Source organism: Salmo trutta, chromosome 34 (assembly GCF_901001165.1).
Source record: "Salmo trutta chromosome 34, fSalTru1.1, whole genome shotgun sequence".
NCBI classification, from domain to species: Eukaryota; Metazoa; Chordata; class Actinopteri; order Salmoniformes; family Salmonidae; genus Salmo; species Salmo trutta.
Genome location: NC_042990.1, coordinates 24,307,505 through 24,324,453, shown reverse-complemented (window position 1 = coordinate 24,324,453; position 16,949 = coordinate 24,307,505). Strand labels below are relative to the sequence as shown.

The window sequence follows — 16,949 nt, the reverse complement described above, 5'->3', positions numbered from 1 at the left end:
TCCCTTCCCTTCCAGACCCCTCCTCTCCAACACTATCCTTCCCTCCCCTTCCAGACCCCTCCTCTCCAACACTATCCTTCCCTTCCCTTCCAGACCCCTCCTCTCCAACACTATCCTTCCCTTCCAGACCCCTCCTCTCCAACACTATCCTTCCCTTCCCTTCCAGACCCCTCCTCTCCAACACTATCCTTCCCTTCCCTTCCAGACCCCTCCTCTCCAACACTATCCTTCCCTCCCCTTCCAGACCCCTCCTCTCCAACATTACCCTTCCCTTCCCTTCCAGACCCCTCCTCTCCAACATTACCCTTCCCTTCCCTTCCAGACCCCTCCTCTCCAACACTATCCTTCCCTTCCCTTCCAGACCCCTCCTCTCCAACACTATCCTTCCCTTCCCTTCCAGACCCCTCCTCTCCAACACTATCCTTCCCTCCCCTTCCAGACCCCTCCTCTCCAACACTATCCTTCCCTTCCAGACCCCTCCTCTCCAACACTATCCTTCCCTTCCCTTCCAGACCCCTCCTCTCCAACACTATCCTTCCCTTCCCTTCCAGACCCCTCCTCTCCAACACTATCCTTCCCTTCCCTTCCAGACCCCTCCTCTCCAACACTATCCTTCCCTTCCCTTCCAGACCCCTCCTCTCCAACACTATCCTTCCCTTCCCTTCCAGACCCCTCCTCTCCAACACTATCCTTCCCTTCCCTTCCAGACCCCTCCTCTCCAACACTATCCTTCCCTTCCCTTCCAGACCCCTCCTCTCCAACACTATCCTTCCCTTCCCTTCCAGACCCCTCCTCTCCAACACTATCCTTCCCTTCCCTTCCAGACCCCTCCTCTCCAACACTATCCTTCCCTTCCCTTCCAGACCCCTCCTCTCCAACACTATCCTTCCCTTCCCTTCCCTTCCAGACCCCTCCTCTCCAACACTATCCTTCCCTTCCCTTCCAGACCCCTCCTCTCCAACACTATCCTTCCCTTCCCTTCCAGACCCCTCCTCTCCAACACTATCCTTCCCTTCCCTTCCAGACCCCTCCTCTCCAACACTATCCTTCCCTTCCAGACCCCTCCTCTCCAACATTACCCTTCCCTTCCAGACCCCTCCTCTCCAACACTTGGACTAGAGGATGACGGGGGACGATCCTAAAGAGTCAGAAGTCAACAACCCACAAAATGGTGGACAGTGTTATTCAGGAAGGTGGAATGGTACAGAACGTGCACATAGGAGTACAGACGTGACAACGAGCATTGGTTATCATGTCAACTCCATACGTTACATTTCTATCTGCCAAGTTTTAACCGTCTTGCCCTTCTAACCACACCTCTGGACAACGCATTACTCTGGGTGGAACTTCATCTCAACCAATCACACGCCACCTCTGTGTGACCGTGCTGTAAATCAACCTGCTTTGACCAATGGACACCCAGCCTGTGAACGCCAAAAGGAGGATTCTGGCAAGTGTAGGGATTCTGGGTGTGAGCAGAGAGGATGCTGGGATAGCTCTCTGAGACTCGGATTTACGGAGGGGACACCACTAAACCCCGCCCATCCAGGTGCAAATGGAAAACCAGTACAAAACCGGAAGTACAAAACTGAACATTTGATGTTTTTTCTGAGAACTTGCCATTTGAGACTCAGTTTTTGTTTGTAAAGAGAATGTTTTGCAATGATGGCAAAAAAAGAATTACAATATGGCAACTCGCCTTCGGATTGGAGTTGGCCAGTAACACATTTTTTTTATTATTTTCCCTCTTTTTCCAGTGCTTATTGTAATTGTCCATGCTTGTCTATCCAGAGAGGGAGATTAGATCTGTGTATCTCTCCTTTTGAAAATAATGAAAGCAAACTGTTACTGTTGGACAGAAATGGACTGTCTCTGTCAGAAGCACAGCATCTGATGACATCAAGTTGTTTTTGTATGCTACATCACTGGAACATGTGTACTCAGGGCCTCTTGTGCACTGTGTGACTGTGGAGCACAGGCCTGGTTCCAAGCTGACCACTAGCCCCTTGACCACTGAGCAACTCCTGAGTCCCCCTCAAAGATATGAAACCGAGGGGTTTGAGCCTAAGTGACGATCATGTGTCTTAAAAAATAAATACATCTGGAGCAGTGGAAACCAGCAACATGGCAGATACTTCACACAGTCTACAAGATGGAGATCGAAGGTTACTGTTAATTACACTGTATTTTCAGATGTTCAAGGGAGAGTTAAGAAGTGGTTACCAGAAGTGAGCCTTGAGGTCTGGGGCTAATGGAAGAAGGTTTGTGCTAGAGATCAATTTGAGGGCAAGGTATAGCTATGTTACTGCTATGTTACCTACAATGAGCTGTCAGGTGTTCCCGGGGATAAGGGGTCAGGGCTAGGGGCCAGTGGTGGGTTTGGGATGAGGCCTGTCAGTGTGTAAAGTCTCAGACAGACAGAGGTGTATCGTATATAATATGGGTGTTTGACTCAGATGCTGCTGGTGCTGAGTTGTGAAGCTGACTGACCTCCAGGGTTGGGGTCAATTCCTTTTCAAAAATGGAATTGATCTCAACTCTGCTGACCTCACTACATGGCAGTGATACTAACAGCCTCTCTTTGACAGATGGTCTAACAGGAGTTTTATGTTGAAGAAAATAAATAATGAATAAATAAATATAACATAAATAAAGGTAACTGATAGTAAACGTGCTCTGACTATCTCTACAGTGGAATTTGTTCAAGTGTGTGTGTGTGTGTGTGTGTGTGTGTGTGTGTGTGTGTGTGTGTGTGTGTGTGTGTGTGAGAAATCCTCACCCTGACCAGCAGATGTCGCTGGCGAGCCGTGTAGGTTGATCAATGGTTGAGATGCTCGCCCAAATCTGGACCCCATCAACAATATCTTATATATTCTTCATTTGCAGGTCATTTTACTTTGAGAAAATGTTAGTATGATTATTTTCATCCAAGCTGCAATAAGGATCAAACCTCCAACTTCCAATTTATATTTCCTTTTAAAATTAGGATATGGTTTAATATCCTTTACAAGTAAGTGGAAAAATGACCAACTGTAAAATGATTACTTTAGGGATATACCTATGGGATAGACCACCACAATCTGACCATCTCTAGGAAATAGCCCTCAACAGCAGTGATATTACCGCAGCTTCCACATTCAGATAAAGTGATGGAGGGTTGTTATTTAGCTTGCCCTGGCATGGAGCATATTGAAAAGATGTTCTACTTCCCTCCTCAAATAAGATTCAACTTTTATAAAGCTATTCATATTTTTCGTTTCTGTCCAGATATTGCAGTTAATTCGTGATGTCTTCTCGCTTATGAATAAGTAACGGAGCTGGGGATTTTCCGTCAGGCAGTAAACTGGATAGTTGTGCGCAGTGCCGAAAAAGCAGGGTTGCCAGTTTGGAGAAAATGTACATATGGGGCAGAATGTGAGGGTCTTGGTATCCATGTGGGGGAATTTGATGAGATGGGAGATGTGTATATATAAAGGTTGGATGTGTTCGATAAAGTAACACAAGGGCTGAAAGGGGAAAAAGTGCTAGGACGGTTTAATTTAAATTGCCTCTGGTGCAACTCAAATCTGCATGATAGTTGCAGTTGATGTACTGTGTGTGTGGTGTGTATGTGCTCAAGTGTCTTTTGCATGACAAGACTATGTTAACCCGCTGATCTAAAGCCTAGGGAAATAAAACCAAATGCTGTTCAAATGCAATTTAAGCCAATGTATGCCCTTGATTTTTGAATAATATTTAATGAGCTTACAATTTATTTATTTATTTAAACTAAGCACCTATTGTTCCATTGGTAGCGTTTTTGTTGTCATATTAGACAATAAGCTACAACAAACAACATTTTTAAGTATTTAATTACAAAAGTAAAACTCCTTGACCACAACAGAATACTACTTCACATACACTATATATACAAAAGTATGTGGAGACCCCTTCAAATTAGTGGTTTTGGCTATTTCTGCCACACCCATTGCTGACAGGTGTATAAAATCGAGCACACAGCCATGCAATCTCCAGCGAAACATTGGCGGTAGAATGGCCTTACTGAAGAGCTCAGTGACTTTCAACATACGGTGGCACCGTCATAGGATGCCATCTTTCTAACAAGTCAGTTTGGCTAGAGCTGCCCCAGTCAACTGTAATTGCTGTTATTGTGAAGTGGAAACGTCTAGGAGCAACAATGCCTCAGCCGCAAAGTGGTAGGCCATACAAGCTCAAGTGCTGAAGTGCGTAGCACGTAAAAATCGCCTGGCCTCGGCTGCAACACTCACTACCGAGTTCCAAACTGTCTCTGGAAGCAAAGTCAACACAAGAACTGTTCGTAGGGAGCATCATGAAATGGGTTTCCATGGCCGAGCAGCCGCACACAAGCCTAAGATCACCATGCGCAATGCCAAGCGTTTGCTGGAGTGGCATAAAGCTCACCACTATGGAGCAGTGGAAGCATGTTCTCTGGAGTGATGAATCACTCTTCACCATCTGGCAGTCCGACGGATGAATCTGGGTTTGGTGGATGCCAGGAAAACGCTACCTGCCCCAATGCATAGTGCCAACTGTAAAGTTTGGTGGCGGAGGAATAATGGTCTGGAGCTGTTTTTCATGGTTCGGACTAGACCCCTTAGTTCCAGTGAAGGGAAATTTTAACGCTACAGCATACAATGATATTCTAGATGATTCTGTGCTTCCAACTTTGTGGCAACAGTTTGGTGAAGGCCCTTTCCTGTTTCAGCATGACAATGCCCCCGTGCACAAAGCGAGGTCCATACAGAAATGGTTTGTCGAGATAAGTGTGGAAGAACTTGACTGGCCTGCACAGAGCCCTTACCTTAACTCCATCGAAGACCTTTGGGATGAATTGGAACGCTGACTGTGAGCCAGGCCTAATCACCCAACATCAGTGCCCGACCTCACTAATGCTCGTGGCTGAATGGAAGCAAGTCCCTGAAGCAATGTTCCAACATCTAGTGGAAAGAATTCCCAGAAGAGTGGAGGCTGTTATAGCAGCAACTCCATATTAATCCTCATGACTTTGGAATGAGATGTTCATCATGTAGTGTAAGGTAGCTACTGCATGTGCACATTTTCCAGACTGCACCTGAGTTAGCCCTTGGTCATGACTCTCAGGTCCATCACATTACACATAAGAGTTGTTGGAAGAAGGCGGCTTCTGTAGGGGGGAGTTCTGTTAAGAGCCACAACGCTCGGTCTGAAAATTTATATTCATTGCTTGTGGTGCGGTTTTGGAAGCACAAGGAACTGTCATCAGTGAGAAATAATAATAATAATAAAAAGGTTAAATTGATCCACACCTTTTATAGTTTAACAGGCTCAAACAGTGTACAGTAAGTGTGTATTTTGCATCTTTGAAATTACTTTGATGTGATATAGTAAAGTAGAAGGGTTTATGTTTCTATAGCCGCATCACAATTGAGAATCAATTCACGTTTAGTTGGAATATTTGGCTGTTTTGGCTTCCAGAGCCAATTCGCCCTTTAAACAGAACATGTAAGGTCCTTGGACTAAGTACCATTATGCTCCATTAGTCCAGTATTGGGCTACACCTGAGTATGACATTTACATTTTATTGATGAGGAACATCTGAGAAAACAGCTTCAAATATTAATAATTTTCATGCAACACGTAGACAAAATTAAATATACAGCAGTTATTTTTTTGTGTCAAGAAAGAGACATGAGAAATATTTCAAAGTAAACAGTAATGTGCGGGATAATAAAATCTTGGCAACCCTGCGAAGGACCCATCGGCCTTCGTCGTCTGCGCCTACTAGTCAACTGCAGTCACCGGCTTGGCGCTGGCTTTCAGCGGGGGTGGGTTTAGCTAGACAGTTTAGCAGGGGCGATTATTCCCGGATTAAAAGTAGGCAGGAACTGTGGGTGGAAGGCTGAAACACTGCTCTCGAAGTTTTGGCGCAACTGTATTTTCAAGGGTTCGACAACACACCTCACTGGAGAAGTTTTTCAACTCATGGAATACATAAATGAGGCGAAACTAGGCGTCAGGCCTCTGACCAACTAGCTAACTGTTAGTTTAGCTAACGTTGCTTTCCACATATCTCGCTATCCACTAGGTGTTGCCACCGTGCGTGACTAACTTCGTTAGCTTAGCTACAAGTAGCTTTATTGTGTTGTGGATTGATACAGACCTGGTTAGTTTTACTGCAAATTTGTCTTATTTTTCAAAACTTTTAGAAAGTTATTGCTAACTAGTTATCCGAGAGTAACAATCTCTATCCTTCGCTGAAATCAAAGTTGAGCAGTGTGTGTTTTGGACAAAGTGATTGCGCTAGCCAAGCTAATTTGACAGGCGTTTGTTTTGTTGTTGATCAAACGTCAAATAGCGGTCACCCAAGCGTCCAGGCAACTGTCATCCGCTCAGAAGAAAGGGACCACCGACCGGAGCGAACCTTTTTCCACACCCAACCCGCCAAGACCCCCTGTAGTCTGCGGCTGGCCCCAGAAGGAGCTGGCCACACGGCACTGCCTGCCCAATGGAGGAACATGACAACATGGATTATTTTTACCAGCAGGTCCTGCAGAAAGACGTTACCCGCAGGCTGCAGGTCGGGCAGGACCTCATAGACTACCTGAACGACCCGCAGAGGTCCTCCGATGTGGAGCAAGACAAACCACGGTTGGATAAAACCGTAGACGAGCTGACGGGATGGGTCAACTCCAGCAACTACAAGGTGAGAGACCGCAGCGCATGGGAACGTTGCGGTGTACTTTGCAAAGGTCCATTGTCCCCTAATCTATCCTGTTTTTGGTCATTGTTGACTAACTAGTTACTTTGAGAGAAATGTTTGTGGTGATAGGATGTAGACAGGGAATATATACTGTAGGGATGCCTAGCCGCCAGGGTGATTATCAGTGTGGGGACAATTGCAAACTAGGAAGCGAGAAAGAAGTTACTCATTGGATAACGAACTGTCACCGCAGTCTTGTGAAACGGGGCTGTAACGGGTACAGGTAACTGCCAAAATAAAGGAAACGCCAACATAGTGTCTTAATAGGGCGTTGGGCACCACGAACCGCCGGAACAGCTTCAATGCGCCTTGGCACAGATTCTACACGTGTCTGGACCGCTATTGGAGCGATGCCACACCATTCTTCCGTGATCATGTCCGTCATTTGGTGTTTCATTGACTGAGGCACACACCCCCTATACTCCTTGGGATCTCTTCTCATCATGGTAGCAAAATAATGGGCAACTGGGCATTTTTCTACATGACCCTAAGCATGATGGAATGTTAATTGCTCAATTATCTTAGGAATTACACCTGCTTTCAATATAATTTGTATCCCTCATTTTCTCAAGTGTTTCCTCTATTTTGGCAGTTACCTGTACTTTCGAGCTGTAATTTTACCAAATTGAGCTGATCTGATTCAAACAGCCCACTAATGTCCTCCAAACTAGGCCTGAAGTTTAAAAGGGTTACAGTTTATCTTTTGAATGGAAAATAATAGCCACCGCTAGCTAACTGCTAACCAGCCACGATTGTTCAGCCAGTTAGCTAGAATAAACAGCTAATAATCTAGTACTAATAAATGTAATACAAGTGTTATGTTATCTTGTGACTCAATGTGATGGGATTGAGTTAGAGATCCTTCAGTTTTTGGTTGTTTTCCTAGCCAGAGAGACAGGTAGTAGTGGGCTGTGTGTATGCTTGGAGGAGGACCCCATTGTCAGAGGAGCACCCAGACTAGAGCAGAAAATGGGGGAGGGGTCAGGGCACCCATTGTGTGTGTCAATTGGCGAGTTCGTTTTGAATGGCCCAGTGACCCGGGTGGGCGGATTTTGATAGTTTTAGACCTTTCCATTGGTCCTTAAGTTAGATCTCCACCCACCCGGGGCACCGGTCCATGCGAAACGAACTGGCTCAGTATGTCATATCGGTATCTGTGGAAAATGCTGGAATGTGGCCCATGTTTCTTTGCTAAGTTATCTCCTGAACCCAGACAGTTCTGTCTGAACCATGGAATGAATCCCTGCAGCAGACACAGAACGTGATGTTTGTTACTTTCAACTGGAGGTGAAACTAGTTCAGTATAGATGGTTCTTTACCTTCCCTGATATAACACCAGAGTTTAAGCCCATGGAAAGTCTCAGGCTGGACCGGGCTGCAATGAAAAAGGTCACTAGACTTTCCAGAGGATTCAGTGAAATAAAACTGAAATCAGCTCAAAGTATCGTATTATTTCCCATAGGGTTATATATTATTAGAAGAAGATGACATAGTTTGACAGAAACACAGATGTGACATCAGCAGGATAGTCACTTTGACCAGGGTGTGATTGAGTTAGTTATATGAGCCTGGTCCAATTACAACTGAACTCCCTATCCTCTAGCGAGCTCCTTCGGTGTGTACAGTACATGTCTATATTCACACAGCATCTCAAAGGAACACATCTAGAGTCAGGTCCCACCTGTCCTTATATCTTTTATTCATCAGGATTTTACCCTGCTCTCCAAATTAGAGATCCTAATTGGCCGAGAGGCGAGAAGGGGGCCGGCTGGGGGCCGGCTGCTGTGAAGATGCTGAGTCAGCCCAGATGAGCTAGATGGAGGGAGGACAGAAGAGAGAGACCGAGATTGAGAGGGAGGGCGACTGCAGATAGGATTGGGATTCAGGAATAGCAAACGCGAGTGCAGGAGACAGGGAGATTTGATGCAGAGTAGGAAAGGAGGAGAGGTTGGAGAAAGGGCAAGAGTGATGGCGTCAGAGACAGGATGTGTATAGCCCCAGACAGACTGAGACTCACTCAGAGAGCTGCTGTACAGAGGAGAGTTGTAATGTTTTGTATTTAACTAGGCAAGTCAGTTAAGAAGACATTTTATTTACAATGACGGCCTCCTGCAGGGACGGGGGCTGGGATTAAAAATATAGGACCAAGAGAGACAACACTACATAAAGAGAGACCGAAGACAACAATACATAATGGCAGCAACACATGACAACAACACGGCAGCAGCACAAAACATGGTACAGACAACAGCACAAAGGGCAAGAAGGTAGAGACAATGTTGCTGGTTCCTCTTTTAATGATGGACTAAATATCTCTCTCTTCCTCTCCTCTCTCTCAAACATACTGCAGCAAATTCTCCTCATGCTCATTCACGTAACAGTAAGGCCGTTCCCTCTGCAACACGCTGCACGCTCCACAGCAGCCACATTAATATTGCAGACTGCCTTATCCGCGCTCTCTGAATGTTTTAGAGCTGCTGATCCACTGGGTTTGAATCCAGGTTATCTGCACTCTACTAAACTTACCCTGCTGAGCTAAAGCCTGGGATAGTGTTTAGGTCTCAGCCAATGGGTGAATCTCAACTGCATACTCCTGGCGTCCCCTCTCCTCGCCTCCTTCTCAAAACCCATTGGAGGAGGAGGTCAGCGGTCCCTCCCTCTGACCTTCTCCTCAGTGGGTTTTGAGAAGGAGAGAGGACAGTTGAGCTTCTCCCATTGTCAGATCCCATTCCCTTGAACATGGTCAGAAAGGGATTCCCCTTCTCAGATGGAGGCCGGGCTTTTCCTCTGGTTGGGACGGCTGGACTGCCAGTTGACCAGGCAGTTTTGGTAAAGACGCTACTTCATCTTTATTGTGTGTCATGAACACAGGCTGACAGCTGAGGTTTGGTGTGTTGTTTTCAGTGTGTTAGTATCAGAGGGGCCTGAGAATACCTGAGTGGACATATGGTCCACCCTTCCCCTCCTCTTCCTCCCTCTGGTCACAGTGTTCACTGCTCAGCTAGCCTGCAGACTTCCCCCACTGTCACCCCCAGGTAAACTCACACACATACACAGCCCCCTCAATCGCTCTCAACCCCTCCAGTGCAGCTGCCATATGGCTGGGAGGGAGGGAGGAGGGAGGAGGGAGGGGGGGTTCAATCTGTAATCAGCTCTCCCTTCTCTGTCCTCTCTTCTCTCTCTGTCCTCTCTTCTCTCTCTGTCCTCTCCCTTCTCTCTCCTCTGTCCTCTCCCTTCTCTCTCCTCTGTCCTCTCCCTTCTCTCTCTCCTCTGTCCTCCCTACTCTCTCCTCTGTCCTCCCTACTCTCTTCTCTGTCCTCCCTACTCTCTTCTCTGTCCTCCCTACTCTCTCCTCTGTCCTCCCTACTCTCTTCTCTGTCCTCCCTACTCTCTCCTCTGTCCTCCCTACTCTCTTCTCTGTCCTCCCTACTCTCTCCTCTGTCCTCCCTACTCTCTCCTCTGTCCTCCCTACTCTCTCCTCTGTCCTCCCTACTCTCTTCTCTGTCCTCCCTACTCTCTCCTCTGTCCTCCCTACTCTCTCCTCTGTCCTCCCTACTCTCTCCTCTGTCCTCCCTACTCTCTTCTCTCTTCTTTCGTCTCACTCCTTCCTTTCCTCTCTTCTGTCTTCTCTTCCCTCTTCTGTCTCCTTTGTCCTCCCTTCTCTCTTCCCTGTCTTCTCTTCTCTCTCTTCTGTCCTCTCTTCTCTGTCCTTTCTTCTCTCTCTTCTCTGTCCTCTCTTCTCTGGTGTCTTCTCTCTGTTCTCCCTTCTCTCTGTCCTCCCTTCTCTCTCTGTCCTCTGGCCTCCTTTCTCTCTCTCTCTCTCTCCTCTGGCCTCTCTTCTCTCTGTCATCTCTTCTCTCCTCTGTCCTGCCTTCTCCCCTGTCCTCTCTTTTCTCTGCCCTCTCTTCTCTGTCCTCCCTTCCCTATATTCTGCTTTCTGTTTTCTCCGTCATTTCTCTCTTTGCCTTGCCTCCTCTCATCCCTCTCTCATCCGTCTCCTTCCCCCCTCTCTCTCGGTGTGTACTCTGTCCTGTAAGCAGCCATCTTCTCTCCTTTCTTCTCTGTTCTCCTCCTCAGACCTCTGGACCTGGTCCAACATATGATGTCATGACGCCTTTGGTCTCAATACTCCACAAGAGCATAATCTAAGACATACGATAGAACTCCCTCTTTCTCTCTCTCCCTCATCCTCTCTCTCCCTTTTTCTCTACCTCCTTCTTTCTCTCTCTCCCTCCCTCTGTCTGTGGTTACCTGGCTCCTCTCAATCTGTTTGACTAAAATAGGGAATAACAGCAGTCGGGACCTCTCACTCTCTGGGACAGGGGAAATATTTTTACAGATTTTCTCTGGAATGTTGTGCTTCCATCGTGGTCTGCCAACATAAGCATTCCAGACGCACAGCTCCCTCTGCATGAGATCAGATCCTAATCTCTCTCCTCTCTCCTCTCTCTCTCACACACACACACACACACACACACACTGGAAAACTAGACTACAGAGAGAGACAGAACTCTAACTTTGATGCTGTGTGTGTTGAGGGTCTGTGTGTGTGTCTGTGTCACCCTGTGTTGACAGTATTGTGTTTGTCTGTCCTGTAGGTGGCGTTGTTGGGGATAGACATTGCCGGGGCGTTTGTCGATCGCTTGGGGGAGCGCTTCAGAGGATACCTGGGAACAGGTTAGATGCTTACATTCCTCTACCTCTTCTCTCTCTCTGGTTCTCTCACTCTTTCTCTCCCCTGATTCATCCTCTTTTCTATATTTAGGCTGCAAATCGTCTGGCTTACTGTAGGACCAACCCATCTAACCCCCTTACACACACACACACACACACACACACACACACCCTACAGCCCTCATGGACTGCTCCTGTATCTGCCTTTGGTGTGTGTGTGGTGTACTTATATAACTCTGTCCTGTCAGACCACTGCCGCAGGTGCCACCAGTTGTCATTGTCACCCAGGCTGGCCACACACACAGTCTAGCTGTAGGAGGAGACAGGCTGTCAGACTCCAAAGGGAAAACGACCCTCTGTGACTTCGCCTGAATCCAACTGTCTGGAAACACACACTCTCCTCTCTGTGGTGTGTAATGTCCTTCATGGAAAAGTTTAGTCTAATGTCTCTCTTGGCGTTCAGGGCAAATTTTATCCTCTAGACGGGCTCTGTCGTCCAGGGCTCTGTCGTCCAGGGCTCTGTCGTCCAGGGCTCTGTCGTCCACGGCTCTAGCCCTCTGGCTCTAGCCCTCTGGCTCTGGCCCTCTGGCTCTAGCCCTCTGGCCCTCTGGCTCTAGCCCTCTGGCCCTCTGGATCTAGCCCTCTGGCCCACTGGCTCTAGCCCTCTGGCTCTAGCCCTCTGGCCCTCTAGCTCTGGCCCTCTGGCTCTGGCCCTCTGGCTCTAGCCCTCTGGCCCTCTGGCTCTAGCCCTCTGGATCTAGCCCTCTGGCCCTCTGGCTCTAGTCCTCTAGCCCTCTAGCCCTCTGGCCCTCTGGCTCTAGCCCTCTGGATCTAGCCCTCTAGCCCTCTGGCTCTAGCCCTCTGGCTCTAGTCCTCTAGCCCTCTAGCCCTCTGGCTCTAGCCCTCTGGATCTAGCCCTCTAGCCCTCTGGCTCTAGCCCTCTGGCTCTAGCCCTCTGGCCCTCTGGGTCTAGCCCTCTAGCCCTCTGGCTCTAGCCCTCTGGCTCTAGTCCTCTGGATCTAGCCCTCTAGCCCTCTGGCTCTAGTCCTCTAGCCCTCTGGGTCTAGCCCTCTAGCCCTCTGGCTCTAGCCCTCTGGCTCTAGCCCTCTGGATCTAGCCCTCTAGCCCTCTGGCTCTAGCCCTCTGGCTCTAGTCCTCTAGCCCTCTGGCTCTAGTCCTCTAGCCCTCTGGCTCTAGTCCTCTAGCCCTCTAGCCCTCTAGCCCTCTGGCCCTCTGGCTCTAGCCCTCTGGCTCTAGCCCTCTAGCCCTCTGGATCTAGCCCTCTGGCCCTCTGGGTCTAGCCCTCTAGCCCTCTGGCTCTAGCCCTCTGGCTCTAGCCCTCTAGCCCTCTGGCTCTAGCCCTCTGGCCCTCTGGATCTAGCCCTCTGGCCCTCTGGCTCTAGTCCTCTGGCCCTCTGGCTCTAGCCCTCTGGCTCTAGCCCTCTAGCCCTCTGGGTCTAGCCCTCTAGCCCTCTGGGTCTAGCCCTCTGGCCCTCTGGCTCTAGTCCTCTAGCCCTCTGGCTCTGGCCCTCTGGCTCTAGCCCTCTGGCTCTAGCCCTCTAGCCCTCTGGATCTAGCCCTCTGGCCCTCTGGGTCTAGTCCTCTAGCCCTCTAGCCCTCTGGCTCTAGCCCTCTAGCCCTCTGGCTCTAGCCCTCTAGCCCTCTGGATCTAGCCCTCTGGCCCTCTGGGTCTAGTCCTCTAGCCCTCTGGGTCTAGCCCTCTGGCCCTCTGGCTCTAGTCCTCTAGCCCTCTGGCTCTAGCCCTCTGGCCCTCTGGGTCTAGTCCTCTGGCTCTAGTCCTCTAGCCCTCTGGCTCTGGCCCTCTGGCTCTAGCCCTCTAGCCCTCTGGCTCTAGCCCTCTGGCTCTAGCCCTCTAGCCCTCTGGATCTAGCCCTCTGGCCCTCTGGGTCTAGTCCTCTAGCCCTCTGGCTCTGGCCCTCTGAGTCTAGCCCTCTAGCCCTCTGGCTCTGGCCCTCTGGCTCTAGCCCTCTAGCCCTCTGGCTCTAGCCCTCTGGCTCTAGCCCTCTGGCTCTAGCCCTCTGGCTCTAGCCCTCTGGCTCTAGCCCTCTAGCCCTCTGGGTCTAGCCCTCTAGCCCTCTGGCTCTAGCCCTCTAGCCCTCTAGCCCTCTGGCTCTAGCCCTCTGGCCCTCTGGCTCTAGCCCTCTAGCCCTCTGGCTCTAGCCCTCTGGCCCTCTGGCTCTAGCCCTCTAGCCCTCTGGGTCTAGCCCTCTAGCCCTCTAGCCCTCTGGCTCTAGCCCTCTAGCCCTCTGGCTCTAGCCCTCTAGCCCTCTGGCTCTAGCCCTCTAGCCCTCTGGCTCTAGTCCTCTAGCCCTCTGGCTCTAGTCCTCTAGCCCTCTGGCTCTAGTCCTCTCTCTACAAACACAGAGGAGAGTGAGATGAGATCATAGTGATTAATGAGGGACATTAGTGATCTACACAGAACTGACTCACTCCTCACTCGCTGTGTGGTGTGTATTTCTGTTCCTCTCTCCTGTCTCTGGTTGATGATGGGCTGTGGCCATCTTGTCCAGCGTTGTGAGGAGTGTGTGTCCAGTGTTCAGAAGAAGAGAATCCTCAGTTTAAAGAGCTAAAAGGACAGTGGGTGTTCTGGTGAATGCCACATTGAACTCCAACATATATTCAGTATGTGTGTTTGTTGCTAACATCAGATGATGACGTGTGTCCGTCTCAGCAACAATGCCCCCTGACGCTGTGTGCTGGATCCGTATTGCCCCTGTTGCCTAGGAAACCAGCTGTGGTAGCAACAACCCACCACACACACACACACACACACACACACACACACACACACACACACACACACACACACACACACACACACACACACACAAACACAGAGGCATTCCTCCCAAAAAACATCAGTGGGGGAGTGACATGGTGATGTCATCCTACTGCAACCTTCCTCAGTTTGTGTGTGTTTGGGGTTTGAAGGGGGAATCTGAGGATTGCATAAAACAGTAGCAGAGAAACTAGAGCCTCTAAGGAAAATCTCAATTCCATCTGGTCCAAACTCTGTGTCTGTCTGGTCCAAACTCTGTTTCCTCTCTCAGTCTGTCTGGTCCAAACTCTGTTTCCTCTCTCTGTCTGTCTGGTCCAAACTCTGTTTCCTCTCTCTGTCTGTCTGGTCCAAACTCTGTTTCCTCTCTGTCTGTCTGGTCCAAACTCTGTTTCCTCTCTCTGTCTGTCTGGTCCAAACTCTGTTTCCTCTCTCAGCCTGTCTGGTCCAAACTCTGTTTCCTCTCTCAGTCTGTCTGGTCCAAACTCTGTTTCCTCTCTCAGCCTGTCTGGTCCAAACTCTGTTTCCTCTCTCTGTCTGTCTGGTCCAAACTCTGTTTCCTCTCTCTGTCTGTCTGGTCCAAACTCTGTTTCCTCTCTCTGTCTGTCTGGTCCAAACTCTGTTTCCTCTCTCAGTCTGTCTGGTCCAAACTCTGTTTCCTCTCTCAGTCTGTCTGGTCCAAACTCTGTTTCCTCTCTCAACCTGTCTGGTCCAAACTCTGTTTCCTCTCTCTGTCTGTCTGGTCCAAACTCTGTTTCCTCTCTCAGTCTGTCTGGTCCAAACTCTGTTTCCTCTCTCTGTCTGTCTGGTCCAAACTCTGTTTCCTCTCTCTGTCTGTCTGGTCCAATCTCTGTTTCCTCTGTCTGTCTGGTCCAAACTCTGTTTCCTCTCTCTGTCTGTCTGGTCCAAACTCTGTTTCCTCTCTCTGTCTGTCTGGTCCAAACTCTGTTTCCTCTCTCTGTCTGTCTGGTCCAAACTCTGTTTCCTCTCTCTGTCTGTCTGTCTGGTCCAAACTCTGTTTCCTCTCTCTGTCTGTCTGGTCCAAACTCTGTTTCCTCTCAGTGTCTCTGCTAGCAGACAGCTGTGTGAACTCGACAGTAACCCTGTCCCATAGAGACCCACTGTCTAATTAAGTCTGTCTAGTAGCCTCTGTACCCCCAATGTTTCATTATGGATTCAAGTCAAGTTTTCAAATATGACATTTGAATGTCTCTGTGTGAGTAAGTGTGATTGACCTGTGATTTGTGACGTTGTTGTTTTCTTAAACCAGTCCACTAGGGGGCACTGAGGTGGTGTGATTAATGTACATGGTTATGTATTACATGATGTGCTGTCACCTCTCTCTCTACACAGTGGTCCCTGCGTTAGTGGACAGGTTGGGGGACAGTAAGGACCAGGTCAGAGAACAGAGTCAAACTGTCATCCTCCGCTGTATGGAAGTCACAGCATCGCCTATGGTGAGACATGCACGTCATATACACACAGCATCGCCTATGGTGAGACATACACGTCATATACTCACAGCATCGCCTATGGTGAGACATACACGTCATATACACACAGCATCGCCTATGGTGAGACATACACGTCATATACACACAGCATCGCCTATGGTGAGACATACACGTCATATACTCACAGCATCGCCTATGGTGAGACATACACGTCATATACACACAGCATCGCCTATGGTGAGACATACACGTCATATACTCACAGCATCGCCTATGGTGAGACATACACGTCATATACACACAGCATCGCCTATGGTGAGACATACACGTCATATACACACAGCATCGCCTATGGTGAGACAAACACAAAAGTGAGAGAGAGGGGTAAAGACACACACTGTCACACGCCCGTGGTCAGACAGATCGTCGCCTCCCTGACTTCCTGTATTCCAGGAGCGTTACGTGTCAGGCCTGGAGGTCTGCAGCTACTGTAGATCACCTAGCAGAACATCATTACAGCCACATTATAACCTGATTACAACTAACTGGCTTTAATCAGGATATTTTACCCAGCTTGGCCTGCTGGGTAGAGGAGTTCAGGAGCAGAACTGTGAGAAGCTCACCTCAGAGAGCGAGCGTTTACAGCAACCAAAGCCCAGTCTCTCTCTCTCGCTCTCTCTCTCGGATTCTATCATTAATACATCATTCACCAAAGCTGCCTAGCTCTAGAATAACAGAGACGGTATCAGGACAGCAGCTCCCTCATCTGGACATAACCAGAACTGCATGGAAAATTACTTACACAGACAGACAGACTGTAACCTTCTTTATCAGTAATCTGCTGAGCCCCCTTCAGTTTGCCTCCCATAGACTCCTTCAATGTTAACTCTCTCTCTATCTCTCTCTCTGTAGTATGTGTGGGAGAGGTTGCTTCCTGGTTTTAAACATAAGAATTTCCGCAGCAGAGAGGGGGTGTGTCTGGTTCTCTGCGCCACCCTCAACACGTGAGTACTTCCTCTTTCACCATCAATCACTTCCTGAGGTCACAGGTCATGCGGAGAGGAAAGGAAAGAGAGGGTCATATACCACAGAACAATATGAATCCCCTACTGCAGCTTACATGGGACATAATCATATTTGTGTGAGAGAGAGATAGATAAACAAACACACACAACCCACTGTCTCTCCAGAATGACTCCTCTACCTGGGTGAGAGAGAGGGATAAACACACACAACCCACTGTCTCTCCAGAATGACTCCTCTA

At 48.9% G+C, this 16,949-nt stretch overlaps 1 protein-coding gene across 17 annotated transcripts in view; it reads left to right on the top strand.

Moving 5' to 3' along the window:
• The first annotated feature begins 5,791 nt into the window (after positions 1-5,791).
• The window catches only part of clasp2 (cytoplasmic linker associated protein 2), a 94,639-nt gene continuing 83,481 nt past the window's right edge, over positions 5,792-16,949 (top strand). For 10 of the 17 annotated variants that reach the window (XM_029732334.1, XM_029732343.1, XM_029732341.1 and 7 more), the window contains exons 1-4: positions 5,793-6,703; positions 11,359-11,437; positions 15,585-15,688; positions 16,598-16,689. In XM_029732334.1, the coding sequence (XP_029588194.1) occupies positions 6,506-6,703; positions 11,359-11,437; positions 15,585-15,688; positions 16,598-16,689 (473 nt within the window). In that variant the 5' untranslated portion in view covers positions 5,793-6,505. Of the gene's footprint in view, positions 6,704-11,358; positions 11,438-15,584; positions 15,689-16,597; positions 16,690-16,949 lie in introns of all 17 variants that reach the window. The other 7 variants (XM_029732344.1, XM_029732337.1, XM_029732345.1 and 4 more) reach the window with 2 other exon arrangements.